The sequence below is a fragment of the Leuresthes tenuis genome, unplaced genomic scaffold (genome assembly GCF_036924035.1).
Source record: "Leuresthes tenuis unplaced genomic scaffold, fLeuTen1.0.hap1 SCAF_2, whole genome shotgun sequence".
NCBI lineage: Eukaryota > Metazoa > Chordata > Actinopteri > Atheriniformes > Atherinopsidae > Leuresthes > Leuresthes tenuis.
The window spans coordinates 352,501-374,224 of NW_027325356.1; the positions used below are offsets into that span (position 1 = coordinate 352,501).

The 21,724-nt window shown below is 50.4% G+C and overlaps 1 protein-coding gene across 1 annotated transcript in view; it reads right to left on the bottom strand.

Moving 5' to 3' along the window:
* The window catches only part of zdhhc1 (zinc finger DHHC-type containing 1), a 25,685-nt gene extending 6,915 nt beyond the window's left edge, over nt 1–18,770 (bottom strand). The window contains 6 exon segments of the mRNA XM_072379775.1: nt 3,938–4,093; nt 4,631–4,755; nt 6,174–6,275; nt 12,554–12,729; nt 14,242–14,461; nt 18,295–18,770. Of these exon segments, the coding sequence (XP_072235876.1) occupies nt 3,938–4,093; nt 4,631–4,755; nt 6,174–6,275; nt 12,554–12,729; nt 14,242–14,460 (778 nt within the window). The 5' untranslated portion in view covers nt 14,461; nt 18,295–18,770.
* Nucleotides 18,771–21,724: the final 2,954 nt, after the last annotated feature.

A 21,724-nucleotide genomic window follows, 5' to 3' on the forward strand; every position in this document is an offset into this window, starting at 1 on the left:
CCAGAAGCTGGCTTCATCCGTCCAGCAGGGTGGATGTGAGTGGGCGGGGCTTAGCAGAGGAGGCGGAGCCAACTTAAGGAGCGACGTACTTTAGAAATGAAAATCAGAACGTTAAGGCTAAACGTTAAGGTTAAATGAGGAACTGAGGGAGTTATTTTTACTCAATATGTCTTTTCTGTGTTTCAGAGTTTATTAAATAACTGAAACACATAATATCAGTAAAAACATCTGAGGCATTAAATCTCATTTATGCTCACGAATGAACATCCAACAGCAGAGGACGATTTGTTCTGATCAAAGTTCACAATTTAATCAATTGTTGGAATTTCTGTGGTTTTTATACTGTTGGAGTTTACAGATATTATCTAATATTTACAGAAATATTAAAAACAAACTATCAAACTAATCATATAAATATACAAATTTGTAAGTTGCTTTGGATAGATATCTATATCTATATCTATATCTATTTGTATATATAGAGAGGGATTTTTTAATGTACAACTTTGATTTCAGAAGATTTTTAATTTTGAATGTCATATTTATTTCCAGCTCTTTTTAATTGCGTTAGTTAAAAATGATAAAATCTCCTTAAAATGATGCTGTGGAGGTCTAACAGCTGTTTAAAGCAGAGTCCCCGTGGAGCCTCAGTAAATAACAAACGATAGGCTGCAACAAATAAACGGGCAACACTTAAAAGTGGTAATTATTCATGTTTAAATAAGGAAACTTTATAGAGACTACATCTGATTCCTCACACAGAGCTTTGGAGTTTCACAGCCTGATGCTCTCAGCTTTTCATAAAGCATGAAAAATGTATTTGGAGTTCACATCATTACAGTGATATTTTGAAGGAGAGAGAGTGAAGGACAGGTGAGCAGACAGGTGAGCAGACAGGTGAAAGGACAGGTGAGCAGACAGGTGAGCAGACAGGTGAGCAGACAGGTGAGCAGATAGGTGAAAGGACAGGTGAGCAGACAGGTGAGCAGACAGGTGAAAGGACAGGTGAGCAGACAGGTGAGCAGACAGGTGAGCAGACAGGTGAGCAGACAGGTGAAAGGACAGGTGAGCAGACAGGTGAAAATACAGGTGAGCAGACAGGTGAGCAGACAGGTGAGCAGACAGGTGAAAGGACAGGTGAAAATACAGGTGAGCAGACAGGTGAGCAGACAGGTGAAAGGACAGGTGAGCAGACAGGTGAAAATACAGGTGAGCAGACAGGTGAGCAGACAGGTGAAAGGACAGGTGAGCAGACAGGTGAGCAGACAGGTGAAAATACAGGTGAGCAGACAGGTGAGCAGACAGGTGAGCAGACAGGTGAAAGGACAGGTGAAAAGACAGGTGAGCAGACAGGTGAAAGGACAGGTGAGCAGACAGGTGAGCAGACAGGTGAAAGGACAGGTGAGCAGACAGGTGAGCAGACAGGTGAGCAGACAGGTGAGCAGACAGGTGAGCAGACAGGTGAAAGGACAGGTGAGCAGACAGGTGAAAATACAGGTGAGCAGACAGGTGAGCAGACAGGTGAGCAGACAGGTGAAAGGACAGGTGAGCAGACAGGTGAAAATACAGGTGAGCAGACAGGTGAGCAGACAGGTGAAAGGACAGGTGAAAGGACAGGTGAAAAGACAGGTGAGCAGACAGGTGAAAGGACAGGTGAGCAGACAGGTGAAAGGACAGGTGAAAAGACAGGTGAGCAGACAGGTGAAAGGACAGGTGAGCAGACAGGTGAGCAGACAGGTGAAAGGACAGGTGAGCAGACAGGTGAGCAGACAGGTGAGCAGACAGGTGAGCAGACAGGTGAGCAGACAGGTGAAAGGACAGGTGAGCAGACAGGTGAAAATACAGGTGAGCAGACAGGTGAGCAGACAGGTGAGCAGACAGGTGAAAGGACAGGTGAGCAGACAGGTGAAAATACAGGTGAGCAGACAGGTGAGCAGACAGGTGAAAGGACAGGTGAAAGGACAGGTGAAAAGACAGGTGAGCAGACAGGTGAAAGGACAGGTGAGCAGACAGGTGAAAGGACAGGTGAAAAGACAGGTGAAAGGACAGGTGAGCAGACAGGTGAAAGGACAGGTGAGCAGACAGGTGAAAATACAGGTGAGCAGACAGGTGAAAGGACAGGTGAGCAGACAGGTGAAAGGACAGGTGAAAAGACAGGTGAGCAGACAGGTGAAAGGACAGGTGAGCAGACAGGTGAAAATACAGGTGAGCAGACAGGTGAGCAGACAGGTGAAAATACAGGTGAGCAGACAGGTGAGCAGACAGGTGAGCAGACAGGTGAAAGGACAGGTGAGCAGACAGGTGAAAGGACAGGTGAAAAGACAGGTGAGCAGACAGGTGAAAGGACAGGTGAGCAGACAGGTGAAAAGACAGGTGAGCAGACAGGTGAAAGGACAGGTGAGCAGACAGGTGAAAGGACAGGTGAGCAGACAGGTGAAAATACAGGTGAGCAGACAGGTGAAAATACAGGTGAGCAGACAGGTGAGCAGACAGGTGAGCAGACAGGTGAAAGGACAGGTGAGCAGACAGGTGAGCAGACAGGTGAAAGGACAGGTGAGCAGACAGGTGAGCAGACAGGTGAGCAGACAGGTGAGCAGACAGGTGAAAGGACAGGTGAGCAGACAGGTGAGCAGACAGGTGAGCAGACAGGTGAGCAGACAGGTGAGCAGACAGGTGAGCAGACAGGTGAAAGGACAGGTGAGCAGACAGGTGAAAATACAGGTGAGCAGACAGGTGAAAGGACAGGTGAGCAGACAGGTGAAAATACAGGTGAGCAGACAGGTGAAAGGACAGGTGAGCAGACAGGTGAAAGGACAGGTAAAAAGACAGGTGAGCAGACAGGTGAAAGGACAGGTGAGCAGACAGGTGAAAATACAGGTGAGCAGACAGGTGAGCAGACAGGTGAAAATACAGGTGAGCAGACAGGTGAGCAGACAGGTGAGCAGACAGGTGAAAGGACAGGTGAGCAGACAGGTGAAAGGACAGGTGAGCAGACAGGTGAAAATACAGGTGAGCAGACAGGTGAAAGGACAGGTGAGCAGACAGGTGAAAGGACAGGTGAAAAGACAGGTGAGCAGACAGGTGAAAGGACAGGTGAGCAGACAGGTGAAAATACAGGTGAGCAGACAGGTGAGCAGACAGGTGAAAATACAGGTGAGCAGACAGGTGAGCAGACAGGTGAGCAGACAGGTGAAAGGACAGGTGAGCAGACAGGTGAAAGGACAGGTGAAAAGACAGGTGAGCAGACAGGTGAAAGGACAGGTGAGCAGACAGGTGAAAAGACAGGTGAGCAGACAGGTGAAAGGACAGGTGAGCAGACAGGTGAAAGGACAGGTGAGCAGACAGGTGAAAATACAGGTGAGCAGACAGGTGAAAGGACAGGTGAGCAGACAGGTGAAAGGACAGGTGAGCAGACAGGTGAGCAGACAGGTGAGCAGACGGGTGAAAAGACAGGTGAGCAGACAGGTGAGCAGACGGGTGAAAAGACAGGTGAGCAGACGGGTGAAAAGACAGGTGAGCAGACAGGTGAGCAGACAGGTGAGCAGACGGGTGAAAGGACAGGTGAACAGACAGGTGAAAGGACAGGTGAGCAGACAGGTGAAAAGACAGGTGAGCAGACAGGTGAAAGGACAGGTGAAAAGACAGGTGAGCAGACAGGTGAAAGGACAGGTGAGCAGACAGGTGAAAGGACAGGTGAAAAGACAGGTGAGCAGACAGGTGAAAGGACAGGTGAGCAGACAGGTGAGCAGACAGGTGAGCAGACAGGTGAAAGGACAGGTGAGCAGACGGGTGAAAAGACAGGTGAGCAGACAGGTGAAAGGACAGGTGAGCAGACGGGTGAAAAGACAGGTGAGCAGACAGGTGTGCAGACAGGTGAAAAGACAGGTGAGCAGACAGGTGTGCAGACAGGTGAGCAGACAGGTGAGGGCTCTCTTACTCAGGTAAATGTGGAAGCAGAGCAGGTGGCAGAGCAGCACCGACGACAGCAGACCCAGAGCGATGGTTACTGCAGCCAGACCAGGAATGACTGCAGCCGCTGACCTGAGAGGAGCCACAGGTAGGAAGACGAACCAAACACCTGTCTCATTCCTCACTGTGGAAACACACACACCCGTCTCATTCCTCACTGTGGAAACACACACACACACGTCTCATTCCTCACTGTGGAAACACACACACACCTGTCTCATTCCTCACTGTGGAAACACACACACACCTGTCTCATTCCTCACTGTGGAAACACACACACACCTGTCTCATTCCTGACTGTGGAACCCCCCCCCCCCCCCCCGCCATCCTGCGGTCATTGTTTGGTTGAGGTTGGCAGGTGGGGGGGGCTGTCAGGTGTTCCCAGTCTACAGAGCCTGATTGTCTGTCTCTCCCTGCAGGGAGACCCTGTTAATGTTGGTTTTGGTTATTTTCTTTTGATTTTCTGTTTCTTTTGCACACTACAACACTCAAGCACTAATTTTCATTCTCATTCACATCCTCCACCACTGATTGGTGCCATAACTTTATCTTTATTGCAATTGATTACTATCAACGGTGGGTCATCACCTTACGGGCCGGGTTGTGAAAACGCACTCACACTCAGACGCTTCCTGTCACATGGTCATAAGTCAGCGCTTACCCAGGAAGTGTTTGTCGCTGCGGAGTTTGGACGGGTCAAGAAAGAACTCGATGAAGACGTAGGAGGCGAAAACCAGAACCAGACAGACACCCAACAGAGCTGAGACCACGCTGTGGAGGAACAACCTGCAGCACACACACATCCACACACTATCAGATCCTCAAAGGTTTGACCGGGCCTGAACTGTTCGTCCTGGTGGAATGGCGTGGTTCCCACCCTGAGGCTCAGGTCCAGACGTTAATGCTGGTCATGTTTTTATAAATGTGACGATTTTTCTTTATGTGTGCTTTCTGTTGTGATGTTTCATGTGTATGCATGACGCGCCGAAAGCTTAAAACGCGTATATATATGACGGGCCAAAGCTTGAAATGCATATAAACACACTAAACATACAAACACTAAACATGTCCTCGCTTCCTGGAGAGAAATGCACAGCTGAATATCAGCCAAACACAGTGAACTGTTTTTATTCTGACTCTGAGGAAGTAGCCGAGGTTAGGGTTAGGGTAACCTGTCTGAGGTTAGGGTTAGGGTAGCCTGTCTGAGGTTAGGGTAGCCTGTCCGAGGTTAGGGTTAGGGTAACCTGTCCGAGGTTAGGGTTAGGGTAACCTGTCCGAGGTTAGGGTTAGGGTAACCTGTCCGAGGTTAGGGTTAGGGTAGCCTGTCCGAGGTTAGGGTTAGGGTAGCCTGTCCGAGGTTAGGGTTAGGGTAACCTGTCTGAGGTTAGGGTAGCCTGTCCGAGGTTAGGGTTAGGGTAACCTGTCCGAGGTTAGGGTTAGGGTAACCTGTCCGAGGTTAGGGTTAGGGTAACCTGTCCGAGGTTAGGGTTAGGGTAACCTGTCCGAGGTTAGGGTTAGGGTAGCCTGTCCGAGGTTAGGGTTAGGGTAGCCTGTCCGAGGTTCGGGTTAGGGTAGCCTGTCCGAGGTTCGGGTTAGGGTAACCTGTCCGAGGTTAGGGTTAGGGTAACCTGTCCGAGGTTAGGGTAACCTGTCCGAGGTTAGGGTAACCTGTCCGAGGTTAGGGTTAGGGTAGCCTGTCCGAGGTTAGGGTTAGGGTAGCCTGTCCGAGGTTAGGGTTAGGGTAGCCTGTCCAAGGTTAGGGTTAGGGTAACCTGTCCGAGGTTAGGGTTAGGGTAGCCTGTCCGAGGTTAGGGTTAGGGTAACCTGTCCGAGGTTAGGGTTAGGGTAACCTGTCCGAGGTTAGGGGTTAGGGTAACCTGTCCGAGGTTAGGGGTTAGGGTAGCCTGTCCGAGGTTAGGGTTAGGGTAGCCTGTCCGAGGTTAGGGTTAGGGTAGCCTGTCCGAGGTTAGGGTTAGGGTAACCTGTCCGAGGTTAGGGTTAGGGTAACCTGTCCGAGGTTAGGGTTACATGTCTGAGGTTAGGGTTAGGGTAACATGTCTGAGGTTAGGGTTAGGGTAACCTGTCCGAGGTTAGGGTTAGGGTAACCTGTCTGAGGTTAGGGTTAGGGTAGCCTGTCTGAGGTTAGGGTTAGGGTAACCTGTCTGAGGTTAGGTTTAGGGTAACCTGTCTGAGGAAACACTCACCTGTAGTTCCTGCTGCCCACGCAGTTGTTGAGCCAGCGGCAGTGATGGTCGAAGTTAGCCACACACTTGTTACAGGTGCTGCAGTGCTTTGACTTCGGGCCCCTGAAACACACACACAGGTTTACCTTTCAGTTTTAATTATGACTCGTGGGAATTTGTGGCTCTATTTGGACATTTGTTCGTCAGCTGATTTCATGTCAAACGTGACTCGGTCTCTGGTCAAATAAGTAAAACACTCCTGGACTCAACTTGACGACAACTCCCAGGATGCAGTGCACAAACCAAAAGCTAATTACAGAGCTCGGAGTCTGCTGTTGTGACAGGTTGTCAACAAACAGAAACCCAATAAAAACAGCTGCTTTAAATGAGTCTTCATGTCCCGGACCAGCACAGCTGCAGAGGATCTTGGGTATTCTCATAACCAGACATGAGATTATATGTTAGCTGATGGTTGGTGGGGCGTTTAATCAGGGTTTAGAGTATTAGACAGTTCTGGTGGCCTCCTGGGACGCTGAAGCCCACTGACCTCGTTTCAGCTGCAGGCACACTTTCAGTATAACGCAGTAACCTGCTTCCTGACATGTGGTGTGTTGCAGCGGGGTTCTGCGGACCACCCCACCTCTGAATTATTCAGCATTTAAGCTGTTTCAGACAGTAATAATTGATAAAGTCGACGGCATTAAAGTGACACCGTCATTGAGGAATGAACGCGTTGCTCTGCAGTTCACCATGCTGCTAGGGGTCTGTGTGTTTGTGTGGTTTCAGGAGCCAAATCCTTGCTTTTTCCTCCGGTCAACAACAATAAACAATGGCAACAACTGCGGAGGTGGTCGGTGCGACCGGTCGAGGCTGAACGGTAAATCTACAACACTGGTTCACCAACTGAGGGACCAGGATGAACAAATGCACTTTCCATACTTTCGAATGTGAACGGGACGATTTGACGAGCTTCTTCGCCATTAAGACCAGAAAAAGCAACTGCCGGAAATTTCATTCTGAGCGGACCAATCACAGCCCTTACAGTCAGCGTCAACGAGACTTGTAGTTAGAAGTTTTTGCACGTCAGGCTGCGGCGTAGCTATGCCGTCGAAATGATGAAGAAGCATAAACTACGCTTAAGGCTGTGGGAGGGAGAAACACACTCTCTGTTCTAGATTGGTGGGCTGTGGAGGATGTTGAGGACCCGTGTGGACAAGTCATAAAAGGTTTTATTTCAAACTGAAACCAAAAGCACAGCCAGGCTGGATAACCAGAAACTAACTCATGAAAAAGAAAAAACAAACTGACCAGACGGAAACCAGGAAACAGATGATCAGGAACAAACGATGTGATGATTACGGTGAGGATCTGACATAGACTGAGAGAAACTACCAACACAGAAAAAGACAAGGAAATCTGACCAAAAGTCACACAATGACAAAAAAAGAGAATAAAATGACAATAAATTTGTCATTTCAAAAAAACACATTAAAACAAAAAAATAAAAGAGAAACGAATTAAAAGAGAAAAAAAGAAAACAGAAAAATAAATAAAAAAACAGAAGAAAAGCAAAAACAAAGTAAAAGTGATTTCATTGGATTATGATCACAATGAATTGAATTCCAGTTGCCTTGAATTGGAATATATATTATTTAAGTGCCTTGAGATAACAACTGCTGTAATTTGGCGCTATATAAATAAAACTGAATTGAATTGAAAAAAGTAGAACAGAAAAACCACAAATCATACCAATCTCACACAACTTGTGCAGTGAGGTCTCTGGTTTCTGCAGGTTTACTCTGAAGGAGGTCTGAGATGATGTTCCGAGGTTTTGGGAGTTCAGAGGTCAGATAGGGTCACAATTCTTTTCATTTATCAATATAGTTATGATTTACGATCAGAAGAAGCTATACAGGTTTTTCGCTTTGATTCGTCACAAAATAATGTTTTATTTATCAGTTTTTATCAATGTTTAATCTGTTTAGTATTTTCTTTTTGGTGATGTTTCATGTACTTAGTATATAAAACAGAATATCCACACCAGATACTGTCTGTCAGACTGAGGCCAGACTGAGGCCAGACTGAGGCCAGACTGAGGTCAGACTGAGGCCAGACTGAGGCCAGACTGAGGTCAGACTGATGCCAGACTGAGGTCAGACTGAGGCCAGACTGATGCCAGACTGAGGTCAGACTGAGGCCAGACTGAGGTCAGACTGATGCCAGACTGAGGTCAGACTGAGGCCAGACTGAGGTCAGACTGATGCCAGACTGAGGTCAGACTGAGGCCAGACTGAGGTCAGACTGAGGCCAGACTGAGGTCAGACTGAGGTCAGACTGATGCCAGACTGAGGTCAGACTGAGGCCAGACTGAGGTCAGACTGATGCCAGACTGAGGTCAGACTGAGGCCAGACTGAGGCCAGACTGAGGTCAGACTGAGGTCAGACTGAGGCCAGACTGAGGTCAGACTGAGGCCAGACTGATGCCAGACTGATGCCAGACTGAGGCCAGACTGAGGCCAGACTGAGGCCAGACTGAGGTCAGACTGAGGCCAGACTGAGGTCAGACTGAGGCCAGACTGAGGCCAGACTGAGGCCAGACTGATGCCAGACTGCCATCTGTGAGGCTGCAGGTGTGTGGGGCTGCAGGTGTGTTAGGCTGCAGGTGTGTTAGGCTGCAGGTGTATTAGGCTGCAGGTGTGTGAGGCTGCAGGTGTGTTAGGCTGCAGGTGTGTTAGGCTGCAGGTGTGTGGGGCTGCAGGTGTGTTAGGCTGCAGGTGTGTGGGGCTGCAGGTGTGTGGGGCTGCAGGTGTGTTAGGCTGCAGGTGTGTTAGGCTGCAGGTGTGTGGGGCTGCAGGTGTGTTAGGCTGCAGGTGTTAGGCTGCAGGTGTGTTAGGCTGCAGGTGTGTGAGGCTGCAGGTGTGTGAGGCTGCAGGTGTGTGAGGCTGCAGGTGTGTGAGGCTGCAGGTGTGTTAGGCTGCAGGTGTGTTAGGCTGCAGGTGTGTGAGGCTGCAGGTGTGTGGGGCTGCAGGTGTGTGAGGCAGCAGGTGTGTGAGGCTGCAGGTGTGTTAGGCTGCAGGTGTGTGGGGCTGCAGGTGTGTGAGGCTGCAGGTGTGTTAGGCTGCAGGTGTGTGGGGCTGCAGGTGTGTGAGGCTGTAGGTGTGTTAGGCTGCAGGTGTGTTAGGCTGCAGGTGTGTTAGGCTGCAGGTGTGTGGGGCTGCAGGTGTGTGGGGCTGCAGGTGTGTTAGGCTGCAGGTGTGTGGGGCTGCAGGTGTGTGAGGCTGCAGGTGTGTTAGGCTGCAGGTGTGTGGGGCTGCAGGTGTGTTAGGCTGCAGGTGTGTGGGGCTGCAGGTGTGTTAGGCTGCAGGTGTGTGAGGCTGCAGGTGTGTTAGGCTGCAGGTGTGTGGGGCTGCAGGTGTGTGAGGCTGCAGGTGTGTTAGGCTGCAGGTGTGTGGGGCTGCAGGTGTGTGAGGCTGCAGGTGTGTTAGGCTGCAGGTGTGTTAGGCTGCAGGTGTGTGGGGCTGCAGGTGTATTAGGCTGCAGGTGTGTGAGGCTGCAGGTGTGTGGGGCTGCAGGTGTGTTAGGCTGCAGGTGTGTTAGGCTGCAGGTGTGTGGGGCTGCAGGTGTGTGAGGCTGCAGGTGTGTTAGGCTGCAGGTGTGTTAGGCTGCAGGTGTGTTAGGCTGCAGGTGTGTTAGGCTGCAGGTGTGTGGGGCTGCAGGTGTGTGAGGCTGCAGGTGTGTTAGGCTGCAGGTGTGTTAGGCTGCAGGTGTGTGAGGCTGCAGGTGTGTGGGGCTGCAGGTGTATTAGGCTGCAGGTGTGTGAGGCTGCAGGTGTGTGAGGCTGCAGGTGTGTGAGGCTGCAGGTGTGTGAGGCTGCAGGTGTGTTAGGCTGCAGGTGTGTGAGGCTGCAGGTGTGTGGGGCTGCAGGTGTGTTAGGCTGCAGGTGTGTTAGGCTGCAGGTGTGTGAGGCTGCAGGTGTGTTAGGCTGCAGGTGTGTTAGGCTGCAGGTGTGTGGGGCTGCAGGTGTGTTAGGCTGCAGGTGTGTGGGGCTGCAGGTGTGTGGGGCTGCAGGTGTGTTAGGCTGCAGGTGTGTGGGGCTGCAGGTGTGTGAGGCTGCAGGTGTGTGGGGCTGCAGGTGTGTGAGGCTGCAGGTGTGTTAGGCTGCAGGTGTGTGAGGCTGCAGGTGTGTGGGGCTGCAGGTGTGTGAGGCTGCAGGTGTGTTAGGCTGCAGGTGTGTGAGGCTGCAGGTGTATTAGGCTGCAGGTGTGTGAGGCTGCAGGTGTGTTAGGCTGCAGGTGTGTTAGGCTGCAGGTGTGTGGGGCTGCAGGTGTGTGAGGCTGCAGGTGTGTTAGGCTGCAGGTGTGTTAGGCTGCAGGTGTGTGGGGCTGCAGGTGTGTGAGGCTGCAGGTGTGTTAGGCTGCAGGTGTGTTAGGCTGCAGATGTGTGGGGCTGCAGGTGTGTGAGGCTGCAGGTGTGTGAGGCTGCAGGTGTGTTAGGCTGCAGGTGTGTTAGGCTGCAGGTGTGTTAGGCTGCAGGTGTGTGAGGCTGCAGGTGTGTTAGGCTGCAGGTGTGTGGGGCTGCAGGTGTGTTAGGCTGCAGGTGTGTGAGGCTGCAGGTGTGTGAGGCTGCAGGTGTGTTGGGCTGCAGGTGTGTGGGGCTGCAGGTGTGTTAGGCTGCAGGTGTGTTAGGCTGCAGGTGTGTTAGGCTGCAGGTGTGTGGGGCTGCAGGTGTGTTAGGCTGCAGGTGTGTTAGGCTGCAGGTGTGTTAGGCTGCAGGTGTGTGGGGCTGCAGGTGTGTGGGGCTGCAGGTGTGTTAGGCTGCAGGTGTGTTAGGCTGCAGGTGTGTGAGGCTGCAGGTGTGTTAGGCTGCAGGTGTGTTAGGCTGCAGGTGTGTGGGGCTGCAGGTGTGTTAGGCTGCAGGTGTGTTAGGCTGCAGGTGTGTGGGGCTGCAGGTGTGTTAGGCTGCAGGTGTGTTAGGCTGCAGGTGTGTGAGGCTGCAGGTGTGTGGGGCTGCAGGTGTGTGAGGCTGCAGGTGTGTTAGGCTGCAGGTGTGTGAGGCTGCAGGTGTGTGGGGCTGCAGGTGTGTGAGGCTGCAGGTGTGTGGGGCTGCAGGTGTGTTAGGCTGCAGGTGTGTTAGGCTGCAGGTGTGTTAGGCTGCAGGTGTGTGGGGCTGCAGGTGTGTGGGGCTGCAGGTGTGTTAGGCTGCAGGTGTGTTAGGCTGCAGGTGTGTGAGGCTGCAGGTGTGTTAGGCTGCAGGTGTGTTAGGCTGCAGGTGTGTGGGGCTGCAGGTGTGTTAGGCTGCAGGTGTGTTAGGCTGCAGGTGTGTGAGGCTGCAGGTGTGTGGGGCTGCAGGTGTGTGAGGCTGCAGGTGTGTTAGGCTGCAGGTGTGTGAGGCTGCAGGTGTGTGGGGCTGCAGGTGTGTGAGGCTGCAGGTGTGTGAGGCTGCAGGTGTGTGAGGCTGCAGGTGTGTGGGGCTGCAGGTGTGTTAGGCTGCAGGTGTGTGAGGCTGCAGGTGTGTGAGGCTGCAGGTGTGTGGGGCTGCAGGTGTGTTAGGCTGCAGGTGTGTGAGGCTGCAGGTGTGTGAGGCTGCAGGTGTGTGAGGCTGCAGGTGTGTGGGGCTGCAGGTGTGTTAGGCTGCAGGTGTGTTAGGCTGCAGGTGTGTGAGGCTGCAGGTGTGTTAGGCTGCAGGTGTGTGAGGCTGCAGGTGTGTGGGGCTGCAGGTGTGTGAGGCTGCAGGTGTGTGAGGCTGCAGGTGTGTTAGGCTGCAGGTGTGTGAGGCTGCAGGTGTGTGAGGCTGCAGGTGTGTGGGGCTGCAGGTGTGTTAGGCTGCAGGTGTGTGAGGCTGCAGGTGTGTGGGGCTGCAGGTGTGTTAGGCTGCAGGTGTGTTAGGCTGCAGGTGTGTGAGGCTGCAGGTGTGTGGGGCTGCAGGTGTGTGAGGCTGCAGGTGTGTGAGGCTGCAGGTGTGTGAGGCTGTAGGTGTGTTAGGCTGCAGGTGTGTGAGGCTGCAGGTGTGTGAGGCTGCAGGTGTGTTAGGCTGCAGGTGTGTGAGGCTGCAGGTGTGTGGGGCTGCAGGTGTGTGAGGCTGCAGGTGTGTGAGGCTGCAGGTGTGTGAGGCTGCAGGTGTGTGAGGCTGCAGGTGTGTGAGGCTGCAGGTGTGTGGGGCTGCAGGTGTGTTAGGCTGCAGGTGTGTGAGGCTGCAGGTGTGTGGGGCTGCAGGTGTGTTAGGCTGCAGGTGTGTTAGGCTGCAGGTGTGTGAGGCTGCAGGTGTGTGAGGCTGCAGGTGTGTGAGGCTGCAGGTGTGTGGGGCTGCAGGTGTGTGAGGCTGCAGGTGTGTTAGGCTGCAGGTGTGTGAGGCTGCAGGTGTGTGGGGCTGCAGGTGTGTTAGGCTGCAGGTGTGTTACTCACACATCCACCTGGCACAGGTAGCAGTGGCAGTTCTCGATGACGCGTGCGTGCTTGGAGCGGTCAAACATGGGGACCGGCCCTCTGTTGCTCTTCATCCTCACGCTGTAGTCGGCTGGGTCCACGGACACGGCCAGGACGTGCACGCACAGGTGGGACGTGAATATGATGCCAGTACACTGACGCACAGCTCAGGAGTCACACACCAGGTCAGAGCAGAGAAAACAGCGCTGTCTGCTGAGAACAGTCACAACCCAGCCTTTAAATCCTGGTCACAGCAACCATGAACAACCATGTGATATTTAAAAGAAAACCAGCCTGCATGAGCCAATCACAGCTGTTCTAAGAGCTTCCTGGATGAAGTTTGAGTAGCGACATGAGGACAGATCTACAGGAGCAGAGCGTGGAAACCGAACCCAAAGAGAACGCTGGGAACGCTCCAACATCAGCCGGCTTCACCAACTCATTCTGTTAGAACACTCAGAGATGCTCCGACTTCCTCTGAATGAGGATCAGCAGTTTGGTTCTGATGACAAGAAGCAGGAATGTAGCTCAGTGTGGATGGAGAGTGGAAGAAAAACTAAAATCAGAATAATCTGGATAAATAATCAGGATTATTATTTTGGCCATAAATCTGCAGCCCTGGTCTTCCTCAGCACTTCATGAGGGGGGCTGTATCATTTAGATAAAGCAGACAAGGTTTCGCCGCTTTTCCCAGACTCTCTTGGAGCTTCTTATGGCTTTTCTTCCCATCTGATCTCCCTGATTCTCCAGACTGAGCACGCTCTGACTGTTGGCTGCAGGTGAGACTGAAAACATGCGCAGAAGGAATATCTCCTTATATGTGGGCATTTCTGAAGCTCGACCCCCCCGATGCAGCACGGATGGACATGAATCGTCTACAGAAGGAACTGAAAGGAACAAATTATTCAGGACATCCTTCTGCAGTGTGAAGCAACATCTGCCAGCCTCTGTCAGGACGTCTGGATCAGCAGCACTGTGAGCTCATATCAGCGGTCAGTACTGGAGTCTCAGATAGTCTCCGTAGTTCAGGCCCTGACCCCCCCACCCAGTAAAGGCCCAGTCTCTGCTGCTGTCTGGAACTGGTTTGGTTCTCCAGAGTCAGACCTGGAACAAACCCCGGTCCATCGCAGAGTTTTATCAAAGGTTGTTGCAGCAGCACCACTCATTCATTTCAGCATCTCCTACAGAGGCATCCGGCCCAGGGGCAGACCTGAAGACCACCACCAACAGCTGCTGCAGAGCAGGTAACGTTTTCAATGTGTCCGTGTAACAGAAGGGACCCATGGGAAGAGATTACAATGCAGCCTCCGTGCAAAAGAAAAGTTCGAAAAGCCGGGTTTAACCACAGGACGAACACTTTGTTCCAGGTTTGTTCAGCTGATCACCGAGAGCTGGAGGAGGGTCAACAACGGACCTCCGGTTCAGCAGAACCAAGCAGCCGTACATGAGCCTGATGGAGCAGACTGGGCCTTGGGAGGTGTTGGGGGGGAACTACTCTCAGGTCACAGCTGATAGGTAACTCTCCCTCCAGGTGCACACTAACAGCATCTCAGACAGTGACCTTTACTTTAAACTGTTCAGATGAAACCGCTCTAAGGTACCTTATGACACGGAGCAGGAGCACACGAAGCCAGCCTGGCTGTGACAGTGACGCACAGGAAGGATACAATGTAGCCCGCTGGGATCCAGTACACGGGCAGAAGGGGCACGAAAACGCCAAAGCCGGTGACGGCGAAGAAGACATAGAGCAGCCAGGCCAGCAGCTGGAAGGGGTGCGGCGGCCAGCTCCAGCCGTTGGTTCGGGAGTATAGAGGCACCTCGAGTCGCTGCAGGGCGTCCTCGCTGACCGGCGCCGTGCGGTTCGGGTTCCTGCTGCACGAGTCCATCCTGTTAACACAGAGCACAGAGACGGTGTGTTGGAGGCCTACACTCAGCCCTCATCTGGTCAATCTTTTACTGCTGGCTTGTGTTTTACTGATTTTTATTGTTCTTCTGAGTAGTTTATTTTTTGCTTGTTTTTAGATGATTTCACGCAGATCGGGGCGGTTTCATCCGGTTTGTGCTGATTTCAGACGGTTTCATCCGGTTTGTGCTGATTTCAGACGGTTTCAGACGGTTTCGGACGGTTTCATGCGGTTTGTGCTGATTTCAGACGGTTTCATCCGGTTTGTGCTGATTTCAGACGGTTTCATCCGGTTTGTGCTGATTTCAGACGGTTTCATGCGGTTTGTGCTGATTTCAGGCGGTTTGTGCTGATTTCAGACGGTTTGTGCTGATTTCAGACGGTTTCATCCGGTTTGTGCTGATTTCAGACGGTTTCAGACGGTTTGTGCTGATTTCAGACGGTTTCGGACGGTTTCATCCGGTTTGTGCTGATTTCAGACGGTTTCATCCGGTTTGTGCTGATTTCAGACGGTTTCATCCGGTTTGTGCTGATTTCAGACGGTTTGTGCTGATTTCAGACGGTTTCGGATGGTTTCAGACGGTTTGTGCTGATTTCAGACGGTTTGTGCTGATTTCAGACGGTTTCGGACGGTTTGTGCTGATTTCAGACGGTTTCAGACGGTTTCATCCGGTTTGTGCTGATTTCAGACGGTTTCATCCGGTTTGTGCTGATTTCAGACGGATTCATGCGGTTTGTGCTGATTTCAGACGGTTTCATCCGGTTTGTGCTGATTTCAGACGGTTTCATCCGGTTTGTGCTGATTTCAGACGGTTTGTGCTGATTTCAGACGGTTTCGGATGGTTTCAGACGGTTTGTGCTGATTTCAGACGGTTTCAGACGGTTTGTGCTGATTTCAGACGGTTTCATCCGGTTTGTGCTGATTTCAGACGTTTTCATCCGGTTTGTGCTGATTTCAGACGGATTCATGCGGTTTGTGCTGATTTCAGACGGTTTCATCCGGTTTGTGCTGATTTCAGACGGTTTCAGACGGTTTGTGCTGATTTCAGACGGTTTGGGACGGTTTCATCCGGTTTGTGCTGATTTCAGACGGTTTCATCCGGTTTGTGCTGATTTCAGACGGTTTCATCCGGTTTGTGCTGATTTCAGACGGTTTGTGCTGATTTCAGACGGTTTCGGATGGTTTCAGACGGTTTGTGCTGATTTCAGACGGTTTCAGACGGTTTGTGCTGATTTCAGACGGTTTCAGGCGGTTTGTGCTGATTTCAGACGGTTTCATCCGGTTTGTGCTGATTTCAGACGGTTTGTGCTGATTTCAGACGGTTTCGGATGGTTTCAGACGGTTTGTGCTGATTTCAGACGGTTTCAGACGGTTTGTGCTGATTTCAGACGGTTTCGGATGGTTTCAGACGGTTTGTGCTGATTTCAGACGGTTTCATGCGGTTTGTGCTGATTTCAGGCGGTTTGTGCTGATTTCAGACGGTTTGTGCTGATTTCAGACGGTTTCATCCGGTTTGTGCTGATTTCAGACGGTTTCAGACGGTTTGTGCTGATTTCAGACGGTTTCGGACGGTTTCATCCGGTTTGTGCTGATTTCAGACGGTTTCATCCGGTTTGTGCTGATTTCAGACGGTTTCATCCGGTTTGTGCTGATTTCAGACGGTTTGTGCTGATTTCAGACGGTTTCGGATGGTTTCAGACGGTTTGTGCTGATTTCAGACGGTTTCAGACGGTTTGTGCTGATTTCAGACGGTTTCAGACGGTTTCATCCGGTTTGTGCTGATTTCAGACGGTTTCAGACGGTTTGTGCTGATTTCAGACGGTTTCAGACGGTTTGTGCTGATTTCAGACGGTTTCATCCGGTTTGTGCTGATTTCAGACGGTTTCATCCGGTTTGTGCTGATTTCAGACGGATTCATGCGGTTTGTGCTGATTTCAGACGGTTTCATCCGGTTTGTGCTGATTTCAGACGGTTTCAGACGGTTTGTGCTGATTTCAGACGGTTTGGGACGGTTTCATCCGGTTTGTGCTGATTTCAGACGGTTTCATCCGGTTTGTGCTGATTTCAGACGGTTTCATCCGGTTTGTGCTGATTTCAGACGGTTTCGGATGGTTTCAGACGGTTTGTGCTGATTTCAGACGGTTTCAGACGGTTTGTGCTGATTTCAGACGGTTTCAGGCGGTTTGTGCTGATTTCAGACGGTTTCATCCGGTTTGTGCTGATTTCAGACGGTTTGTGCTGATTTCAGACGGTTTCGGATGGTTTCAGACGGTTTGTGCTGATTTCAGACGGTTTCAGACGGTTTGTGCTGATTTCAGACGGTTTCGGATGGTTTCAGACGGTTTGTGCTGATTTCAGACGGTTTCAGACGGTTTGTGCTGATTTCAGACGGTTTGTGCTGATTTCAGACGGTTTCGGATGGTTTCGCGCGGTTTGAAGTGGTTTCGGATGATGGTTTCATATAATTTGAGGTGGTTTATGCGGTTTTGGATGGTTTCAGGTAGTTTCTGCACCTGTTCATCAGTCAGATTGACACCTTGTCTCATTTGTAGAAAAACAAACGGTTAGGAGGTCAAGGACTTCTGGTGAAGCGAGCACCTTAGATGGCCGCGTAGGGGAATGAACTACGGTACCGTTCACCTTACCCACCTCTTGATAATGATCGATATATTGTGGTATACAGAAAATAAGCGTGCCAGGGATTATAACTTCATATTCATATGCAATCAGTCCAAAAACCATTACCCAGTACAGCTTGAGAACTCGACAGACCCAGGAGGGCACAGAGGAGCGCATGGCGGCTGTCCCAGACCCACCACGGATGGATCGAGCATTAAGACGCTGCTGCAAAGCATTTCATCCAGTATGAGCGGATTAAGATCAGGCATGGATGCAGTTCAAATGGCGGTGGAGAAACTGAGAAGTCGACTGACTGAAGCTGTGACTCGTATTTCGGCCCCTGAAGATCAAGACCTCAGCTTGAGTGTCGATTACCAAGAGAATCCCCCAACTTCAGGAGAAAGCAACATACCTAGAAGATGCTGCCCCCGTAAACATGTCCGAACAGTTTGGGGAGTGGAGCGCACCGAAGGACGAGACGTGCAAAGGTTTGGGTCCTGGAAGAAGTGGATATCGAAATGGGACCGAACTTCCAGGCAGAGCAGAGCAGCAAACTCAGTGATGGAGGTTGGGCCTTACAACAAGGATGTAGGATTGTTCTCGGACATCTAAAAGTATTTAATTTAATAAATGGATGGAAGAAATGACCAAAATAGCTGTGAACAATTGATTTTTAGGCTGAATTTTATACTAGATGGTTGATTGGAGAAGCCATATTGATGGATTTTCATGTAAACAATTAACAATAAACCATAAAAATCTGATATGTGGGGGGGTGGAGAATGGGAAAGTTAAGGAGGTGAGAGATGTTGGTAATGTGAACCTGGTGCATGTAGACGGATGCATTTTTGTGTGTGCATATTAGTTTAATTTGTGCAAGTGTCTCTGTATGAGTAATATATAAATATATATATTAAAAACACTGCTTTGTTCTGCTTTTGTCATTGTTCAGGTTCATGTATGTTGGTCCTTTTGTTGCATTGTTGAAAAGCAACAAAGGTCAGACTTTTAACCAAAAGTACCACAGAGATCCATTTTATCTCCCTCATCAGCTGATGGCCAACAGACCAAACGACTGGTGCTAAACTGATAAAAAAATAACCGATTTATCAGATCCTGCTCTCATGTTTCTCAGGTGTCTTCATATCCGACGCCTTCTGAAAAAGCGGACGGAACCAGGTTCTGGTCGCAGCTCACCTGCTCAGGTTAACGGGACTCGTGGTTCGGCCCTCCGATCCTCATCCCATCCCCGAGCCCGGGACCGAGCGGCGGCGTGGAGCTCTGCTGCGCCCCGGCCCCGAGGGACCAGGCTAAGCTCAAGACGACACCCGTGCCGGAGAGTCTCGGGCCGGCTGTTAACTCACATCCATCCTGGCTAGACCCGGGTCAGACCCAGCAGACCGGCTCAGAGCACGCTGTGAGGAAATGGGCAATATTTAATAACCTCTTGATTAACGTTAGCTTCGGTGCTAACAAGCCGCAACTAGCCAGGCTGCTACAGCGAGCTGACAGCGGATCGGTAAAAGCAGACAGCGGGACAAACTGCAGCCTTAACGGCTCGTTTTTAACGTATATCGTAACGTGTATTTAACAGCCGCTCTTTTTCCACACAGTTAGTCCGTTAGCTCTGTTAGCTCTGTCAGTTGCTGACCCTTATCGCCTCCAAGCTTTGTACGCCGTCTCCTTGGTAACGCTTCAGGCCCGCCCTTATTGTTCAGTGGAACTGACCCCGCCCTTTGCCTGCTGTGAGCCAATCAGAGTGCAGCCTCCGTGCTCTGACAGCTGTGACAGCGGATGGAGGCCAGCAGGGGGCAGCATATTCACTGCTGAGTCCGTTTCTTTTGATGAACTTTACCTTCCAACATGTTTATTTAAGGAACATAAGCTTCATGATATGCAAACAAAGGAGTATTAAGCAGACGAGACAATTTATAAGAATTATCATGAATGTAGGCAAACAAAATTAAGATAAGGAAGACACAGAATAATAGAACAAATAAATCAGATGGTGTCAGGGGATTTAACTAAATATGTTGTTGTTTTTTAATTCCATGAATTGGATATTCTTTATTATTTGTAAAGGTTAGAGCATGTAATTACAACTTAAATTAAATTATGAAAAGAGGGTACAACGAATGATGATGAATTTTTCAAATAAAATAAAATAAGTTGACAACATATGTAAATGTTCTTTATTTATACAGCCCTTTACAACAATCCATTTCGGTGTACCAAAGTGCTTTACAGCAGGATGTTGTAGTCTTACACACTTCTCTGCAGCTTCCCACCTGCTGCCCCCCCCCAAACCCCACAATGACCCAAATCAAATAAATCTATAAACACAAAGAGGAGCAAATCCAGAAAACATTAAAAAAAGACATTGAGACAAAAAATGTAGCTGAACAAAAACATAAAACTATAAATCTGGTTTGCCCAATATTAGAGCTCTTCTTTCCGAGTCTCTATTAGTGATTTACTTGATTTGTGATCATCATATATTTTGTCTTACTTCTACTTAATTTTCTGTTTCTAAAGTCAGACAAACTGAAATCGTTATATTCAGGGAGAAACTGTCCGGTTATATAGTTCCTCTGGATGGGATTTCTTTGGCTTCTGGTCCTACAGGGAGGAACCTTGGAGTTATTTCTGACCAGGATCTGTCCTCTGACTCCATATAAAACAGGTTTCTGCCTTATTTCACCTTCGTAATAAATCAGGACCATCCTGTCTCAGAGCAGAGAAACTGCTCCATGCATCTGTTCCTTCAGGACTGAACTACTGTAGTGATGCGTTTATTCTGCCCCTAAAAGCAGAATGGGAGGCAGAGCCTTCAGTTATCAGGCCCCTAAAAGCAGAATGGGAGGCAGAGCCTTCAGTTATCAGGCCCCTAAAAGCAGAATGGGAGGCAGAGCCTTCAGTTATCAGGCCCCTAAAAGCAGAACGGGAGGCAGAGCCTTCAGTTATCAGGCCCCTAAAAGCAGAATGGGAGGCAGAGCCTTCAGTTATCAGGCCCCTAAAAGCAGAATGGGAGGCAGAGCCTTCAGTTATCAGGCCCCTAAAAGCAGAATGGGAGGCAGAGCCTTCAGTTATCAGGCCCCTAAAAGCAGAATGGGAGGCAGAGCCTTCAGTTATCAGGCCCCTAAAAGCAGAATGGGAGGCAGAGCCTTCAGTTATCAGGCCCCTAAAAGCAGAATGGGAGGCAGAGCCTTCAGTTATCAGGCCCCTAAAAGCAGAACGGGAGGCAGAGCCTTCAGTTATCAGGCCCCTAAAAGCAGAATGGGAGGCAGAGCCTTCAGTTATCAGGCCCCTAAAAGCAGAATGGGAGGCAGAGCCTTCAGTTATCAGGCCCCTAAAAGCAGAATGGGAGGCAGAGCCTTCAGTTATCAGGCCCCTAAAAGCAGAATGGGAGGCAGAGCCTTCAGTTATCAGGCCCCTAAAAGCAGAATGGGAGGCAGAGCCTTCAGTTATCAGGCCCCTAAAAGCAGAATGGGAGGCAGAGCCTTCAGTTATCAGGCCCCTAAAAGCAGAATGGGAGGCAGAGCCTTCAGTTATCAGGCCCCTAAAAGCAGAACGGGAGGCAGAGCCTTCAGTTATCAGGCCCCTAAAAGCAGAATGGGAGGCAGAGCCTTCAGTTATCAGGCCCCTAAAAGCAGAATGGGAGGCAGAGCCTTCAGTTATCAGGCCCCTAAAAGCAGAATGGGAGGCAGAGCCTTCAGTTATCAGGCCCCTAAAAGCAGAATGGGAGGCAGAGCCTTCAGTTATCAGGCCCCTAAAAGCAGAATGGGAGGCAGAGCCTTCAGTTATCAGGCCCCTAAAAGCAGAATGGGAGGCAGAGCCTTCAGTTATCAGGCCCCTAAAAGTAGAATGGGAGGCAGAGCCTTCAGTTATCAGGCCCCTAAAAGCAGAATGGGAGGCAGAGCCTTCAGTTATCAGGCCCCTAAAAGCAGAATGGGAGGCAGAGCCTTCAGTTATCAGGCCCCTCTCTGTGGAACCAGCTGCCAGTTTGGCTTCAGGAAGCAGACACCCTCTCTACCTTTAAGATCAGGCTGAAACTTTCCTTTCTGATAAAGCTTATAGTTAGGGATGGCTCAGGTGAGCCTGAAACATCCCATAGTTCTGCTGCTACAGGCCCAGCCTGCTGGGGGAGCTCCCATGATGCACCTCTCCTCCCTCCATGTACAGATGACATCATTGCTGTCATTAACTTGTGTTTCTCTCTCTCAGCAGGTATCTCTGGCCTGGTGTTACGCTGCTTGTTGTCCCCTCTTTCCTGTCCTCTCAGCCCCAGCTGGTCCAGGCAGATGGACCCTTCCTGGTTCTGGTTCTGATGGAGGTTTCTTCCTGTTAAAAGGGAGTTTTTTCTCTCCACAGTCGCCTCGTGCAGCTCAGGATCAGAGAGAAGTTTCAGTGCAATGTGTAGATTTTAATGAATTGTAATTGGCTGCATCTTTGAAGCTGCCTTAGATTTGTTGTAATTTGGCACTTTTTTAAAATAAGACTTAATTGAATTGAGGACGTCATGTTTGTTGTGTTTCCATCATTCTAAAGCAGGCAGAACGGTTCTGGTTCTGGTGAAGAAGATGGACCTCGTTTTTCTGCAGGTGTTCATCAGAAACATGAGACAGAG